General features: G+C 41.3%; 1 protein-coding gene across 3 annotated transcripts in view; it reads right to left on the bottom strand.

Moving 5' to 3' along the window:
* Positions 1 to 19,298, bottom strand: part of ZDHHC9 (zinc finger DHHC-type palmitoyltransferase 9) — a 54,107-nt gene that overhangs the window by 7,862 nt on the left and 26,947 nt on the right. For all 3 annotated transcript variants that reach the window (XM_055120854.1, XM_055120855.1, XM_055120856.1), the window contains exons 4-9: positions 17,063 to 17,221; positions 8,048 to 8,185; positions 6,907 to 6,953; positions 6,017 to 6,121; positions 5,120 to 5,223; positions 4,280 to 4,376 (exon numbers count right to left, since the gene is read on the bottom strand). In XM_055120854.1, coding sequence (XP_054976829.1) covers positions 4,280 to 4,376; positions 5,120 to 5,223; positions 6,017 to 6,121; positions 6,907 to 6,953; positions 8,048 to 8,185; positions 17,063 to 17,221 — 650 coding nt within the window. The remainder of the gene's footprint in view (positions 1 to 4,279; positions 4,377 to 5,119; positions 5,224 to 6,016; positions 6,122 to 6,906; positions 6,954 to 8,047; positions 8,186 to 17,062; positions 17,222 to 19,298) is intronic.

Below are 19,298 nucleotides of genomic sequence, written 5' to 3'. Positions count from 1 at the left end.
AATTTCAATTACTTAATGAACAATGAAACAAAATATGGCCTATCCATAATGGATTAGTATTCAGTAATATAAAGAAGAGGACTGCTACATGCCAGAATATGCATAAGCCTTGAAACTTCTTTTAACATGCTAAGTAAAAGTCAATTAAAAAAATGACTTATTACACTATCTCCACTTATATAAATGCACAAGAGATCAAATCTATAGTAAAAGAAGGCAAATTTGGGGCTAGAGAGATAGTACAGTGGGAAAGGTGCTTGCCTTGCATGCAGCTGAGCTGGATTCAATTCCTGGCACTGTATATAGTCCCCTAGGTACTGCCAGGAATGAGGGGTAATTCCTGAGCATTACCGGATATGGCCCAAAAAATACAGGAGTTGAGGGAGGGAGGGAGGGACAGAGAAACACAGACAGAGACAGACAGGGACACAGATACAGAGAGAGAAAGAGAAACAGAAAGAAAGAAAGAAAGAAAGAAAGAAAGAAAGAAAGAAAGAAAGAAAGAAAGAAAGAAAGAAAGAAAGAAAGAAAGAAAGAAAGAAAGAAAGAAAGAAAGAAAGAAAGAAAGAAAGAAAGAAAGAAAGATTGTAGTTGCCTAGGGATAGGAATGAGGTAATTAATGGAAAAAGAGTGTTAACAGGGTTTGAGGGGAAGGTAATATAAGTACTCTAAAATTGACTGCTGTGTACTTCACGAAATAAAAGAGGACACAAGGAAATGGAAAGATATCCCCTGCTCATGGATTGGGAGAATTAACATTGTTAAAATAGCAATACTCCCCCAAAGCATTGTACAGATTCAATGCGATCCCTATAAGGATACCCATGAGATTCTTCAAAGAAGTGGATCAAACACTCCTGAAATTCATATGGAACAACAAACCCCCACGAATAGCTAAAGCAATTCTGGGAAAAAAGTAGATGGGAGGCGGGGCTGGAGCGATAGCACAGCGGGTAGGGCGTTTGCCTTGCACACGGCCGACCCGTGTTCGAGTCCCAGCATCCCATATGGTTCCCTGAGCATGGCCAGGGCTAATTCCTGAGTGCAGAGCCAGGAGTGACCCCTGTGCACCGCCGGGTGTGACCCAAAAAGCAAAAAAAAAAAAAAGTAGATGGGAGGCATCACCTTCCCCAACCTCAAATTCTAATACAAAGTGATAATACTTAAAACAGCATGGTACTGGAACAAAGGCAGAGCCGCAGACCAATAGAAAAGGGTTGAATATCCTTATACACACCCTCAAATATATGATCACCTAATCTTTGATAAGGGAGCAAGAAACGTGAAATGGAGCAAGGAAAGCCTCTTTAACAAATGGTGCTGGCAAAACTGGACAACTACATGCAAAAAAATGGGCTCAGATCTCTACCTAACATCATGTACGAAAATCAGATCAAATTGGATTAAAGACCTCAACATCAGATCAGAATCCCTAAGGTACATTGAAGACAAGGTTGGCAAAACCCTCCACGACATTCAAGCTAAAGGCATCTTTAAAGATGACACACCACTGGCCAAGCAACTGGAAACAGAGATTAACAAATGGGACTATCTTAAACTAAAAAGCTTCTGCACCTCAAAAGAAACAGTAACCAAAACAAAGACAGTCAACAGAATTGGAAAGTATATTTACCCAATACCCATCTGATAAGGGATTGATATCAAGGATATACAAGGCACTCACTGAACTCTACAAAAAGAAGACTTCCAACCCCATCAGAAAATGGGGCAATGAAATAAACAGAAACTTTCTCAAAGAAGATATCCAAATGGCCAAAAGCCACATGAAAAAATGCTCTTCATCACTAATCATCAGGGAGATACAGATCAAAACAACAATGAGATATCATCTCACACCACAAAGACTGGCCCATATCCAAAATAACAAAAGCAACCAGTGTCGGCATGGATGTGGGGAGAATGGGACTCGCCTTCACTACTGGTGGGAATGCCGACTGGTTCTGCCCATTTGGAAAGCAGTATGGATGATTTTCAAAAAATTAGAAATCGAGCTCCCATTTGACCCAGTTATACCACTTTTGGGAATATATCCTGGAGAGGCAAAAGAGCATAGTAGAAATGACATCTGCACTTGTATGTTCATTGCTGCACTGTTTACAATAGCCGAAATCTGGAAATAACCCAAGTTCCCAAGAACAGATGGCTGGTTAAAGAAACTTTAGTACATCTACACAATGGAATACTATGCAGCTGTTAGAAAAGATGAAGTCATGAAATTTGCATATAAATGGATGAATGTGGAAAGTATCATGTTAAGTGAAATGAGTGAGAAAGAGAGAGAGACATCGAAAGTTTGCACTCATCCGTGGAATATAAAGTAACAGAACAGTAGACTAACACCCAAGAATAGTAGAGATAAGGACAAGGAGGTTTATTACATGGCTTGGAAGCCGTCCTCAAATGCTGGGGGAAAAGGCAGCTCAGACAGAGAAGGGAACACCACGTAAGGGGTATTTGGAGGACCAGCTCGGGTTGGGAGATGTGAACCAAATGTAGACTATAGATCGAACACAATCGCCACTCAATGACTCTAGTGCAAACTGCAACACTCAAAAGGAAAGAGAGAACAAAAGGGAATGCCCTGACACAGACGCAGGGGAGGAGGGAGGGAGTGGGGGTGCTGGGAGGGATACTGGGATCATTGATGGTGGAGAATGGACACTGGTGGAGGGATGGGTACTCAATCATTGTATGACTGAAACGCAAGCACGAAAGTTTGTAAATCTGTAATTGTATCCCATGGTGATTCGCTAATAAAAAATTTTTAAATAAAATAAAATTTACTGCTGTGATAATTGTGCAACTTTATGAATATAGTTTGAATTGGTGAATCATACATTTTAAACAGGGGTTTTATGGTGTAGAACAGTTCAATGAAGCTAGCATCAAAAATAAGAGTTGAAATGACTTTTCAGGAACACATTTTATATCAAGTGTACCTTGAGCAATGTAGCTAAGAGTTTCCACAGTTTATCTGCATGTTCTAGTGAGGAAGTCTTCTTCCACAAAGGTAACCAACCACTAACTCCAGCCCACTATCCTGACCTCTATCTAACCCTTCTTATGGTACTAATGCTTCCCTTTTCAAGTACTTTTCAACCCTGAGCCCTAGCATAATGGCTGGCACAGGATGTAAAGGAAATGACTATATCTTTATCTGTTGCAAAGGCACGATGATCTGAAAGCAATACCAGTAGCAACTGAAAAGTTGGAGTAACTGGATATAAAACTTCTTAGTTATGCCACTGACTCAGCTTTAAATTCTAAAAGTCTTGACTGCCGAGATGTGATCCTGGGGGCCGCACGCATGTGCGGGCTCTCCGCAGCTGTACAAGCGTGAATCCAGACCCAGCAAAACCTCTTTCGGTGTGAGCAACTCCTCGCAGAATGTCTCCAGCCTGAGAACTAAGCCTCGGCCCCGTGCCCGGCCGGGAGGGGAAAGGTATTTCTCTCTCTCGCCTCTTTCTCTCCGGGGATGAAGGGCGCGGTGTCTGCCATATTAAGACGACCACAGATGGGATTTACGACAAAAACTGCAGCAAAAGGACACGAGGGTGCTCTTGGGAAGGTGGGAGGCACCGGCCCCTCCCACCGCCGAGATGTGATCCTGGGGGCCGCACGCATGTGCGGCCTCTCCGCAGCTGTACAAGCGTGAATCCAGACCCAGCAAAACCTCTTTCGGTGTGAGCAACTCCTCGCAGAATGTCTCCAGCCTGAGAACTAAGCCTCGGCCCCGTGCCCGCCCGGGAGGGGAAAGGTATTTCTCTCTCTCGCCTCTTTCTCTCCGGGGATGAAGGGCGCGGTGGCCACCATATTAAGACGACCACAGATTGGGTTTTCAAGCCTGCAATTATCTAATATCTGGAAGAAATCTCCCTGGACTTCTTGTTAAAGTACAGAAATTCAAGACCTTATTTGTCCTTCACAGTAGGTCTGAATCTAGTGGGGTACTCCTAACAACAATAGTGAGGTTTGTGTTGAAATATTGAATGTAACCAAAGTAGACAGAATGTAAAGTGAAACTTATCAGTTACAAGGTAGGGGGTGGGGGGGCGGGATGGGAGGTGTACTGTGTGGGTTTTCTTTTTTTTTTTTTGGTGGTGGTATATGGGCACTGGTGAAGGGATGGTTGTTTCAGCATTGTATAACTGAGACCTAAGCCCGAAAGCATTGTAATCTTCCACACGGTGATTTAATAAAATAAAATTAAATTAAATTAAAAAAAAATTCTAAAAGTCTTAACGTCAGGAAAACTTACTGGGCTCTGTGGCAAGAGGCTGCTACTGGTCTCCTGAGTACTAGGAGGCCGACTTCCACTTTCCTCCAATGGCAAAATACCTCTTCGATCCAGCACACTGAAAGAAAGAGAATTGTTAATAATGTATTTCACAGGTCCAAGAGACAGTAGTGGGGGCTAAGGCATTTATCTTGCATACATAGCACAGTGGGCAGGGTGTTTGCCTTGCACACGGTTGACCCGGGTTTGATTTCTCCAACCCTCTCAGGGAGCCCCAGCAAGCTACCAAGAGTATCCCGCCCACATGGCAGAGCCTGACAAGCTACCCGTGGCATATTCGATGTGCTAAAAAACAGTAACAAGTCTCACAATGGAGACGTTACTGGTGCCCGCTCGAGCAAATCGATGAACAGTGGGACAACAGTGCTACAGTGCTACATCTGATGCTGGTTGGATCTACCAAACCACTTGTGCCTGAAGCATGTGCAGGAGTGAGACTTCAAACCTAAAAACAAAATTGAAGCATTTCATATTTGGCTTTCTATCCACCATCCCACTGACCCTTGCAGGATAAACAGGAAAACAAAACTTGCCCTCCAATAATCTGTCTTATTATAGCACTATCTTCCATTCACTTTTTCTTCAACAAACCAGAAGAACAAACAAATGACATACAAATAAACATCATCCCCGCACAATGCACACAGCTCATGTTGATATGGCACCAAGGGATAATCAATGGGAAAACCGATTTGACACTAACACACCACATACATTTCAAAGGAATACTGAAGCAGGCAACAAGATTTGGTTTGAGATCCTTCTCCAAAGAGTCCTAGGATTTTCTAATCTCTAAAGTACCTGGGCGGCAATGGACCACAGAGAACTTCACAGCAGTTCTTCACAATATTGCCATGGCTGTAGGGATTCTGAACACGATTCTTCCCTGTCCAGGAGCCCTTGATCTGCAAGATAAAAGAGACAGTTTATATTCAACATTATGCTGAATTCAGCATGGGAAGATGAAGTAATTATGGAGATAGATGGGGATGATGATTCCTCAACAATATAATGAAAGGATGATGACATTGTTAACATAACAATATAAACGTACTTAATGCCACTTAAAATGGTTGATGGCACATTGTATAATATATATATATTTTACCACAATAAAAAATATATATATATGCATAGTCACAGGGAAAGAGATTCTTGCAATTGAGTGAAATGAGCAGGTAGCTGAATAATGTATATTACTTTTGTTTAAAATGCATAATATATTCACATAAACAAAAATCAACAAGTCTAGAAGATTGTAAATCATATCATTAATAATGGTAATGTCTAGGAAGTAAAGCTACAGGGGACTAATCTTCACTTGCATGCTTTTTTTTCTGGTTCTCTACAATGAAGATGGATTCACTGATGGCTTTTACAAAGCAAGGATTCACTCAATACAAATCTCCTTCCCAATCCAATCCAGAGGCACCAGCTAGCTTTAAAGGCCTGAGAGCAACTGAAGTCTTTGTGTCCATCCAACCCTCCCATCCCTTCTTCCTTATTCCCTACAGGTTTTCAACTCTAAACAAAGCAACCTGCATTCTCTTCTACACATGTGTTTTAACAATCTCCCACATGAAGCTTTGGCTAGCCTTTACTTCCCAGACCCAGGAGATGCAGATCTCTAGCAGGTACCAAGAAAATAGGACACTTGGAGACAACTGCATGATAAGGAGAAAAGAAAACTTAACTCACATCTTCATTGGTTGTCTGGTTGAGAGCCACAAGGAAAGTGTGAAATCCAGTCAGTCCCACTACAGACCAGAGTGTGAAGAAGCAAATGAGTACTTCTAGAACAGTGAGGTAGTGTTAAAGAATGTTGAAGATGTCACACCATGGAATGTGTGCCTTGAGCATTACCTCACCCAACACTCATGGCACCAGTTACACCATCTTTACAACTCAGAATATTATCAGAAATGGCTCAGTATTGATATGTAACAACAAATTCATTTAAACTTGCTGAGTATATGCCTTCTAAAAGGTAAAGGAATTCTGTTTATTCACCATATGTAGCTCTCTATCTCTATTCTATTTACCTGTTTGCTCACCATTAGATGTTTGAAAGGGACACAAACATCTAATGGTGAGCCCAAAGCTAAATAATGTTTGCCATCACTGTCAATGAAAAACCATCCAAAATGAACAGGAACATAACAAGTGAAAAGCTAGTGCTAGTGGTGGTGGGGGACTGGATGTAATTTAGGAATTCCACCTAAAAATTTCCTTTTCAAAGGTGCAACTGCAGTGAAAAATGAGTCTTCACTATAGCAGGAAGGAAAGACTTGCAGAGAGTGCATAAAAGATATACGGAGGCAAAATACAGCCCACTAGAGGAACAAAGATCGAGCCTAGACTCAGAAGCAATAGAGAAGGAAGCACTGGAAAAGAGGGTTAGGAAATGATCTCTCTTTAAGCCCTGGCTATCTTTCATTCTCATTGCTACCACTGAAACCACATTGTTTTTCAGACTCTGGCACACTCTGACATCTGAAAGATGAGATGGTGGGAGAACTGCAGAGAAAGCATGCTGGAAAGTAGTCTAAGAGGCCTTCACAGAGATATGTTGCCAAGGAAGGATATGTTCCAGGAGTTTCTTTCAACGTCTCCAGGAAGCCAATTTTCAAGGATTCTGTGAAAATGTGAGTAGAGAGAAAAATTAGTAACTTCAAGAACCAACATATACTTATCCCAGTGCATACTCAATTCCTTCTCTTTCTAACCCTCGTTATACACTGACAAAAGGCAAGTTCTTACAAAGAACTCTGACCTTCAAAATCCTCTCCTGATTAAAGGAGTCTTATCTCCGAAGTGGGACCAAGCATTGAACTAGAGAGTCAGACAGAAGTCAGAATCTGACTATCTTCTCTTTTCCCTAGACCCCCAACTCCAGGCAAAGAAGGGATACTCATTGACAAACAGAAGAATATCAGAAATATCCAAGAAACTACCTTTCTCATCAATCCATGTCCCTCCCTTATTCAAAAATCCAACTGAGGGAGTTGACAGGGAGCTCAATAGGCTGAACACAGGCCTTGCACGCAGGAGGCCCAGGCTCAATTTCCGACACCATCTGGTCTTTAAACAACACCACAAGTGACAAACGAGCAGAGCCTTGGAACAGCCTTTCACAGACTCTGGAGTAGACCCAGCCCATCACTGGGTGTGGCCAAAAAAAAAAGAAACAAAATCCTCTCTTTCAAGGAAGCTGAGTTGATGGAGATCATTCCCTTCTTTGTACATCAAAACCATAAACAGACTATAATCAGTTAAACTACTATTATTTTTAAAGTATTCTAAAAAAATAAAATGCCCCCTAAACTCTTTCCTATCTGTACTTGGGTATAAATATACCTACCATCTCCCAAATAAGAGAATGAGCTTCTGAAAGGTATTTCTCAATAACCCCTGGAATAGGGAAGGTCCTTTAAGGCAGGAATGGAGCAAATACATATACACAAAATTCAGTCTCAGCTTTGGGAACTATATCCTCTGGGTACAGAGCAGTAACCATGCTTCTGTTCCCAGTCAGAGTGCCAGTGATAAGGCCAGGATACTCAGCACACAGGGATGACTGGTGTGAACAGTCTGGGAGCCTGCTCAAGGGCAGAAAATTGCTCATTTCTAAGTGGTCCTGGGGTATCCTCATAATGATGAAGTTCCCCCCTCCCCAGGAAAGTCCGGCCCACCCTCCTTCCAGTAACTGACCCTGTGGTGCATACTCACTGAGGGCCACATAGACAATGTTGAAGGCGAAGACATAGATGGTAAGGAGGGAGAGAGAAAGGATGAAGAGGTAGAAATAGCGGTAGTTCCTCTTTCCAACACAATTGCCCACCCAGGGACAGTGATGGTCAAAGCGTTCTGTGGGAGAGAATACAATGCATTATCCTTCAAAAAATAAAATTATAACCCTTTCATCCATGTGATATTCCATCCCAAGCTGCCTATCTCAATGATAAAAAGCACAACTTTCTATTTTTCAGTTTTCTTGGAGCAATATTCCCCTAGCCATGATAACCCTGGAAGGTGGGCAAAAGAATTTTTTTTCTCCATTTTACAGATGAGAAACTAAGGCACTCAGGGAGTAGGGGAATCAGCTCACTGCCAGTTCAACATAGCAATGATCCTTTCCCAAAGAGGGGGAAAAAAAGAATCTACAAGATGAGCCTACTAAGTTTAAGAAAAATAAAAAGTTAAAAGTAGGGAAATAATTTAGAGTAGTATGGTATTTAAGTTCCAGTTATTTAAAAAATTTATTACAATACCTAATTTTAAAAAAATCAATGAAGGGGCTGGAGCGATAGCACAGCAGGTAGGGCATTTGCCTTGCATGTGGTCAACCCAGGTTCGATTCCCAGCATCCCATATGGTCCCCTGAGCACCACCAGGATTGATCCCTGAGTGCAAAGCCAGGAGAAACCCCTGAGTATCACTGGGTGTGACTCAAAAACCAAACAAAAAAATCAATTAAGGGACTAAATAGATAGTACAAGGGTAAGGCACTTTCCCTGCACACAGTCAACCTGCTAGGAGTGATTCCTGAGCAGTCAGGCCCTGAGCACTGCTAGGTGTGACCACAAAAAACCAAAAAATTAGAACAATTACGATGTTGGGGGTACAGTTCAATGAGATGGAAAGTAGTCAGAAACAGAGTCTAGAACAGTGTTTACCAAAGTGGGTGATACTGTCCCCTGAGGGGCTCAGGCATAGCAAAGAGTGCAGGAGCAATTTTGTGTATGGGTGCTTTCATTTTTCTCATGTAAAGAAAGTTAAATTTCCAGGAACACTGAGTAATTTTTTTCTCTGAGAATGGGAAAAATAAATTTGGGAACCTCTGCTCTACAATATGCCAGACTTCACTGTTTAATAAAAGCAGTATTTCAAGGGTCGGAGCCATATTACAGTAGGTAAGGCATCTGCCAGGCACAGGGCTGAACCAGATTTAAACCCAGGCACCCCCAGATAGTCCCCAAGGACCTCCAGAGTAATTCCTGAGTGGAGAGTCAGGAGTAAGCATTGAGGATAGCCAGGTGTGGCCCCAACATAAATAAATAAGAGCAGTGTTTCATTATAAATCAATGAAAAATTTAAATGAAAAAGAAAGTGTTAAAAAAATCAGTGACAGGGGCTGGAGTAATAGCACAGCGGGTAGGGCGTTTGCCTTGCACGCGGCTGACCCGGGCTCGATTCCCAGCATCCCATATGGTCCCCTGAGCACCGCCAGGGGTAATTCCTGAGTGCAGAGCCAGGAATGACCCCTGTGCATCGCAAGGTGTGACCCAGAAAGAAAAAAAAAATCAGTGACAAATATAAGTAACAGACCAGAAACAACCAAAATAACTGATTATTTGGTGGAAATATAAGGTTAGACTTTTTTTCTCCTTTGATTATTTCTCAAATTTAATTTCAAATAAATTAAATATTTGAATGTAAAATAACGTAAAAGCATAAAACAACTAAACTAATCAGGACTGCATAGTCTCCTGAGCACCTCTGGGAAAAAGCCCCTGAGTACAGAACCAGGAGGACTCCCAAGCTTTCCCCACCCCCAACCCCCCAAAAAAGAATAGATGAACACTATTCCTCGTACTTGAAGGACTTCTTTTTGTTTGTTATTTTGTTTTGTTTGGGGGCCACACCTAGTGATAGTCAGGGCTTACTCCAGAAATCAGATATGCTGGCACCTTGGTCTTGGACTTATAACCTCCAAATCTCTCGGAAAATATATTTTTTGCTGCGGTCTGTGGTTATATTATTATGGCTGTCCAAGAAGGCTAATCCAAGTATATACCCAGGAGTAGAATTGCTAGGTCACATGATAATTCAATATTTAATTGTTTGAAGAACTGCCAGGCTATTTTTCCAGAGCAGCTGTACCATTTTATATTCCCACTAGAAATATATGAAGATTCCAGTTTTTCTACATCCTTAAATCTATCAATTCTGATTGAAGTATTGTAACAAATCAAATGAAATATATAATGATAGGAGACTACCATTAAATTAAGCTTGAATGTAACTATTTGATGGATCATGCAGTTTTAAAAATCATATATTCAAAAATCATTTACTAAAGATGTATGAAATTCTGGGGCAAGAGCCATAGTGCAGTGGGTAGGGTGCATGCCTTGCACACAGTTGACCCAGGTTCCATCCCTGGCATCCCATACGGTTCCTGGAGCAGTGCCAGGAGTGACTCCTGAGCACAGGGCCAGGAGTTACTCCTAAGCATCGTCTAGTGTGGCCCAGAAACAACAAAAAAGATGTAGAAAAATGCTCAGGATACAGTATTTTTTTTTTTTGCTTTTTGGGTCACACCTGGCGATGCACAGGGGTTACTCCTGGCTCTACACTTAGGAATTACCCCTGGCGGTGCTCAGGGGACCATATGGGATGCTGGGATTTGAATTCGGGTCGGCCACGTGCAAGGCAAACGCCCTACCCGCTGTGCTATCGTTCCAGCCCCCCTCAGGATACAGTATTAAGAGACACAGGCAGAATATTAAATGCTATCATGCGTGATCCAATTTTACAAACAAGACAAGTAACTAGAAGAAAAGTCATCAAAGCTGAGAGTATGGGATTATTTTATACTTCCTGTATTTCCTACATATTCTATAAGAATGCATATTATTTTGATGAATTGGATTAATCAGAACATAATCCAAGATTTTTAAGAAAAATAAGCTGCCTGTTAAAAATTAAGAGTAGTACATCTCCTGGTTATGGGATGTAAATTACATTTTCAGAAAGGAGAGGATGATTTTGAGAAGAATTGCTTTGGGTAATGTCTGGATGGAGCATTACACAGCCCAGAGGGTCGAAGAGATAACTCAAAAGTTAAAGCACAAGCCATATGTGGGGCTGCTACTGCAACCCTGCTTTGATACCACATATGGTACCCCAAGCATAACACCAGATATGGCCCTCAAACCAAAAATCAAACAAGCATACATACTGGTCAGAGATAAACATATTTTTCTAAAGAAGATACACAGGGCCTGGGATAGCACAACAGCAAGGCTAGGCTGGAATCTTGGCCCTATTCCCATTCTTCAGAGCTGAGAAAGGGGGATTAGAAATCAAGTAATGCCCTGATAAAGCCTCCATGAAAACCCTCAAAATTATCTCGCTCCAGAGACTCATAAATGAATCTCAAAAGATATCAAACATCCAACAAAAAATTTTTGGACACCCGCACATGGGTGAGACATATGAGGCACCTGGAAGGGGGCTGGCCAGCTCAGAGCCCACTCAGAGCCCCAGCAGCCTCTTGCTCCCACACTGTAAAATAACTGCCATGCCTCTGGCCAAACTCCATTGGGACCACTGGGACCAAACCTCACCCAGAAAATAAACTGGCTAAAAATTCAAATATGCAGGTTTTCTGTGACTGAAATCTCCAGGTCTTCTCAGTCTGAGCGGGCTACTTCCCCTGACCTGCATGTATTTCTGGAAGCTCCGGCAGTCACGTCCATCTCCCAAAGCCACCACCCAGTTAAAAATTTAATTTAACTGCAGCTGCACCATCCAGTTAAAAAAAAACTGGACTTCCTGGAGTCTGCAGCTGCAAAAACAGCCATGTAACATCTCTAAATTCTACAACACCGATAATCCAGTAGTAGCACTCCAAATTGGATGGGATCTAACATAGAAGGCAACCAATTTCAACTAAGCAAATATTAACACAGAAGGCTTAACCTGTAACAATATCTTATAGTGATCCCTCAGACGAGGACTTAATGTATCCATGGTGAGATACAACAATTCTAATAAAATATTTTGACCATTTTGTTAGCAATTTATTAAGAACAAGCAACACAAAATAAATTACTGTGGGCCTGGTATAGGGGTAGCTTTGAGAGGTGGTTGGGAAAATTGGAGACAATGGTGGAAGGTGATAATGGTGATGGGATTGATGCAGAAATACTGAATGCCTAGACTAAATCATCATGAACAACTTTACAGACCACAGTGTATATAAAGTGTATAACTGTATCAATAATGGGCCTCATATAAAATATAGGGGAGAAATTTATATAAGTAGGCCTTAATTATTTCATGTAAACTCCAAAATATATTAGCACAGTATTTCTTTAAAAGTTTTATTAAAGAAGGGCTGGAGCGATAGGACAGCGGGTAGGGTGTTTGTGGCTGACCTGGGTTTGATTCCCAGCATCCCATATGGCCCCCTGAGCACCACCACGAGTAATTCCTAAGTGCAAAGCCTGGAGTAACCTCTGTGCATTGCCAGGTGTGACCCAAAAAGCAAAAAAAAAAATTTATTAAAGATGGGTAAGGTATGATTATTACCATGAGATCTAAATATAAAATAAAACTTAATGCAATATAATTTTATTTTATATCTTATTATATATTTTATACTTCCTGGTGCGCTATAGCACAGCGGGTAGGGCATTGCCTTGCACGCAGCCGACCCGGGTTTGATTCCTCCACCCCTCTCAGAGAGCCCAGCCAGCTACCGAGAGTATCCCGCCCGCACAGCAGAGCCTGGCAAGCTACCCGTGGCATATTCGATATGCCAAAAACAGTAACAACAAGTCTCACAATGGAGACATTACTGGTGCCCGCTCAAGCAAATCAATGAGCAATGGGATGACAGTGATACAGACAGTGATATGTAAATAAGATTAAGCATTTTATATATTTTATTAAAGGGTTTTTTCCTTATTTACATAGGTTAAAATCATATAGAAATGACAAATTGGCTCTTACTGATTTATTTTCTGATGATTCTATTTGTTATTTCTTAAAATTTTGTTGAAACAAGTAATATAAAGTGAATTTGTTATGTGCCTATGGGGGCAGGTTGGGGATGGGAGAGAAAATGGGGACATTGCTGGATGAAAGGTCACACTGGTGGTATTGGAAGACTAAATGCCTAAAATGACTATATAATGAACAACTCTGTAAATCATGGTGTTTTTAATTAAAAAAAAATACCTCCAAAATTACTAGGTTCAGTGAGCTTCAGGGTTGCTGAACACAGGAAGGTACTGGGAGAGAAATGTGCATGAGAAGGCATTTTTAGCACTATGCATCTCTTCCATCTGAATTTTCATCTATATCTGTCATCATATCCTTTAATGATAAATCAGCAAACTTGTTTATTTCTATTTGGGGGCCACATCCATTGGATGTACCTGTCCTTGGGGATAACTTCTAGCTCTGTCTTTCGGGATAACTCCTGGTGGTGTTTGTGGAATCATATGAATTGCCAGGGATCAAACCGGGGTTAGCTGAGTGAAAGGTGTACGTCATAAGCTCTGTACTAATTCTCTGGCCCATAAGTATACTCTATTCCCCCCAGTATACTCTCAGTATACTCTATTTTTTAATAAAGAAATCACTAATAGAGTGGGAGAGAGTCCAGCGGGTAGAGAATTTGTCTTGCACATGGCCAACCCAGGTTCAATTCCTGTCATCCTATATGGATACCCAAGAACCACCAGGAGTGACTCCTGAGCACAGAACCAGGAGTAACCCCTAAGTAACACTTGGTATGGCCACCCCTCCTCCAAATATTTTTAATTGAAAAAAAGTCTCATTTTAATCAAACTTGCCATAGACAGTTTTACTATATCAGCGGGTAGTGTTTGGAACACAACAGCAATATTCAGGGATGAGTCCCAGCTCTGTTTGAGGTTCACACTCCCAGTGTTGTTTGGGACCATGTGTTACTGGGGATCAAACTTCGGTCAGCCACATGCAAGGCCAAGTGTCTTAATCCCGGTGCTATCTCCCTGGCCCTTTACCATATTAGATCATTCTCTTTCTATAATAAAGTAATAGATGCTCAGTCGACAAATTCAGAAAAAAAAAAGAAAAAGAAAGTAAACAGTATCTCTTAATCCTTCTCTCTATAGAAAATGAACTAGAAGCATTATGGTTTATGGTTTATTTCCTTTCGTATTTCTTTCTACATACTTATATTTTTAATATGTAACTGAGATCACACTGTAAATGTAGTCTATCTCCTGTTATATTTCATTCGGCTTTCTGTTATTAGCTTTTTCCATAAAAGGATCTTGTATAAATGTACCACAATTTATTTGACCACTTATCTACTAGAAAACAGCTAGGCTTATCCAATTTTTCATTACTACAATAATCCTGAGATAAACATTTCCATTGCTAAATATTTCACCACATCCTTGATTACTTTCTTGTGCTAGAATGCTAGAAAGGGGATCACTGGCACCAAAGGTATACATGATTTAAGACTTTTAAGACTCTTACTAGGCTACCTTCCAACACTTCATTCCAATTTATATCCCTACCAGTGCAAGATTAAGCATTGAGTTTTCTTTGCTTCTAGAAGTGACATAAGGACAGTGGTGAAAGGTCTTGGGCACTCTGATGATGATGGTGACAGTACAATAATTCTGTAGATTGAATCATATATATTAACACTATTGTAATTATGCTACCTGAACTATAATACTTTTTTAAAGCTTTCCTTACTAATTTTCTAAATTAAAAAAGATACTGCTGGAGGGCCAGAGATAGAACAAGGGTTAAGGTGCTTGCCTTGCATAAATCCAACCCAGGTTCAATCCCTGGCAATGCATATGCCCAAGCCATGCCAGGAGTGACCCATAAGCAGAGCCAGGAGTAAGTAAGCCCTGAGCAGTGCTGGGTATGCCCCAAAAAAACAAAACAAAAAAATGATACTGTTGGGGTCAGGTATATGACTTAATGGTAGCATAACTGACTTGCACAGGTGAAGCTCTAGGTTCAATTCCTGGCTCCATGATAAAGAACAAAAAGAACAATCACAATTTTTTAAAGATACCGCTTTTATCTTTTAGTGATTTTTCATGTCTGGTATTCAAGTGAATTGTCTGTTACATGATCTGTTTGCATTTCTAGGGAAATATCAGTTCTCTTTTAAAAAAAATCAATCATACAGGGGTAAGGTGCTTGCCTTGCAAACATCCAACTCACAGTTCAAACCATTGCACTGCACATGGGTCCTGGAGCAATATAAGGAAGCAATATAAGGAGTGATCCCTGAGCAAAAAGCCACAAGTAAGTCCTAAGTACTTCTGGGTGTAACCCCGAAACAACAACAACAAAAAAAATTGGTATACTTTCTTTATACTTAAGAATATCAAAAAAGAGGGGACAGGGAGATATATCAAAGGATTGAAATATATATATATATATATATATATATATATATATATATATATTCTTTTTGGGTCACACCCGGCGATGCACAGGGGTTACTCCTGGCTCTGCACTCAGGAATTACTCCTGGCGGAGCTCAGGAGATCATACGGGATGCTGGGAATCGAACCTGGGTCAGCCACATGCAAGGGAAATGCCCTACCCACTGTGCTATTGATCCAGCCCCAAAATATATATAATTTTATGGTAGAAGACCCAGGTTCAATTCCCAGAATCATTGCTAACAGTGACCCCCAATCACCACGCCAAGAGTAGTTCCTTCGCACCATCCAGTGTTGCCCAAAAGTCAAAACTATAGAAATAACTTATGAAAACCTTCAGTTCAGACCTTTAAATATCACGATCATAGAAAGTTTCAATTTATAAAATTCTTAGGCACATATAGCATTTTACCATACACAGTTAAATACATTCCCAACTTTTCATAATCAGCTAATCAGAAAAGCATAATCAGCTAATCATGGAAAGTACTCAGGTACTCTCCATGGCATATATAAAGAATGCTAGAAGTATATCTGTTAATTATAGAACTGTAGACATATCAGTATGTCTATCAATAGGCCTATTTATTGCCCATTCCTGATCTTTCCCGGGATTCTACAGATAATATACTAGCAATGATGTAAGTGACTATATATATATATATATATATACATATATATATATATATGCACGTAGAGCACAACCTCACGTACCATACAAACATATACCTGCCACCCTTACAACAGCAGCAAAGGAAAAAAATAAGATTATAAAATTAGTCCTGTCTTTGTTTCATCTCATACTAATCACAGGAAACTTCGCCAAGATGCTTTACCTATTTCCTCATCTCAAAATTCAGAATAATACTTTCATCCTGGGGTTCTCATGAATCAATTGAAATAAAGAGAAAGCCCTTGGCACAGTGCCTAGTATAGAGGAGGAATTCAAGAAATGCAACTTTCGTCTTGGAAACTTTACAATTGGACTTAGCCCTGCCTTCCCCTATGCTGCCCTCCAGTGGACTATGGTTCTCTACCCCTATGAAAGGTACCAGCTGCCACTTGAAACACATCCAGTGGAGGAAAATCCTGATTTGAAAAGCAGGCATCATTTCACCATGTACAAAAGACTTTTTAATATATTAGACAAGAGGTTATTTAAGTTACATGGAAGTATATTTGAGGGCTGGATGTGGCTCAAGTAGTAGAATACATGCCTTGCATGTATGAGGCCCTATGTTCAAATCCACAATGCCATGTGCCCCCTCACCACCACCACCACCACCAAACACAGCCCCTTAGCCCCCTAGGCAGCCCCCTAGCCCTGCTTGATGTGGCCCTTGAGTCAATAAAATGGCAATGATAACCCCCAAAGGAGGGAGTATAATTCATTTACAGTTGTTCAGAAGTGTATTCCCTACCTAAATTTTCTAATAGAATCTACCTTCCCACCTCCCACTTTCAGTGATTTTTCCCAGAGGAATACAACCTGACCTGCTTCTTCAATCCAGTCTTCCCTGCCAAATTCTCTGGTTTGACTCACCCACACAGTTGTCACAGATGCTGCAATGGGAGGCTCGGGGAGGCCGGAAGATCTTGCACGTATAACAATATTTCAGCTTCACAATCTGGTTGTTGATCTGGAAATTCTTGATACGAGGGGGTGGCCGCTGACCCTGGGGCACTGCACCATTGGTAGCTTCTAAAGATGGGTAAATACAGTTAACAACACTGCCATTCATTAATGAAGCCCCCAAATGTCACCCCATCTCCAAACAGAAAGAGAATGCTCAAATGATCCCTAGATTCACTGCTTCCCCACACTAGCATCTACAGACTAGATGCTCAAGATCAGTGTTTTGCCGAAATGCCAATCCACTGAATGTCACGCAATCCTCTTGCATACGTGTGAAAAAGTGCTTCTTAAAGGTCTGCCAGCTACTTATAGAGAAAGATATTCATTCAAGAGAAACACAACTGATATTAAGGAAATTCTGTCAAGAAACTCCTGGGTCTTAGGTCTCATTGTTAGTTATAGAGGCCCTTTGAGCTTTTTTGTTGGCTTTTACGCTCAGGTTACTCCTGGCTCTGAACTCAGGAATTACTCCTGGCGGTGCTTGGGAGAGCATATGGGATGCTGGAAATCAAATCCGGGTCGGCCGAGTGCAAGGCAAACGCCCTACCCGCTGTACTATTGCTCTAGGCCCATGACAGACTTTTTCCAATTGAGTTTACAATGACTAACTAAGCGTGCTATTTAGGACAAGTGCAGCAGGCAAATCAATAGTATGGAAATAAGGGTCAGAGAGATAGTACAGTAGGGAAGGTGCTTGCCTCGCACACTGCTGCCCTGGGTTTGACCCCTGGCACTTTATGTGGTCTGCTGAACCTGCCAGGAATGATTCCTGAATGCAAAGCCAGGAGTAAGCCCTGAGCACAGCCAGGTGTGGCCAATAAAACAAAACAAGAATATGGAAATACTTTCTGGCCTCACCCAAATAAGAAAATTAACCCTGACCAAAATGCAGACCGGAAATTGGATCTTAATAAAAACCTGGAAACCTAGATCCCCTTCCAATCAACTACTTCCTCAATGCAAGGGACCCTACCAAGCTATCTTAAGCACTCCCACTGTTGTAAAATTCGTTGGAATTTCTAGTTGCATTCATCTCTCTAGGATAAAATTAGCTCCATCTGCATTATCCAGTGATCAGAGTCTGACAGAGTAAATCAAACTACTGCTGTAAATTCTTCAAGCACTCGAAACTTCTCCTTAAGAAAACCCAATGTTGAGGCTGGAGCAACAGTGCAGTGTGGCATAGCCCTAGCCTTGCATGAAGTGGACTCAGGTTCAATCCCTGACACTCCATAAGGTCCCCTGGGCACCTCCAAGAGTTATCTCTGAGTGCAGGAGCAGGAGTAAGCCGTAAGCACAACAGCAGGTGTGGCCCACAAAACAAAAACAAACCAACACTAAATGCCAAGTTATTTGTCTGTCACCTTTGAACAAGTCTTTACAGGTAGGTGCCCAGTAAAAGCAGAAACAATTTGTTTTACAGCAGACACATCAGAATGCAAAAGAAAAGAAAAACTTAAGCTGTCGCCATTTTTTTTGCTTTTTGAGTCACACCCTGCGATTCTCAGGGGTTACGCCTGGCTTTGCACTCAGGAATGACTCCTGGCAGCATTCGGGGGATCATAAGGGATGCTGGGAATCAAACCCCTGTCAGCTGCATGCAAGGCAAATGCCCTACCCGCTTTGCTATCGCTCCAGCCCCGGTGGCCATTTTTTCTTATTTCCTTAAACATTCTGCTCTCCTTGGGCCATGAAAATCTTTTCTCCTCCAAGATATAGTATTTTTTAAAATTACTGTCTAGTCTATTTGATTTATCTTTCAGACTGAAAAATCTGAAACCCAATAAACCTTTGTCTGGAAACCATTAATACCAAGAGATTCCACTCCCTTACACAGGCAGGTCCACACCCTTTGCCAGCAGGAAGCAGTTATAGAAGATGATTGTGTACCCCTCAAAATTTAAGGTGTGAAATCTCAGGGGGGTTACTACAAGCAGACAGGGGACCCTGATGGTGAATTCTGGGGGAAATAATAAAACTAAGAAGAAATTTCCTAGCCCTGAAATAGTCCAAAGGCACGAGGAACACATCCCTTTTAGATGCCAATCCTGAGCTCTTTGGAAATGGAAATACTTAGGCACCACCTGGAGAAGATCGGGCCCCTCTGCAAAGGAGAAGCTACACGAGAATCTAAAGATCCTGA

The sequence above is a fragment of the Sorex araneus genome, chromosome X (genome assembly GCF_027595985.1).
Source record: "Sorex araneus isolate mSorAra2 chromosome X, mSorAra2.pri, whole genome shotgun sequence".
In the NCBI taxonomy this organism is placed as follows: Eukaryota; Metazoa; Chordata; class Mammalia; order Eulipotyphla; family Soricidae; genus Sorex; species Sorex araneus.
The sequence above is the reverse complement of the archived record's forward strand: the minus strand, read 5'-3'. Positions and strand labels throughout refer to the sequence as shown.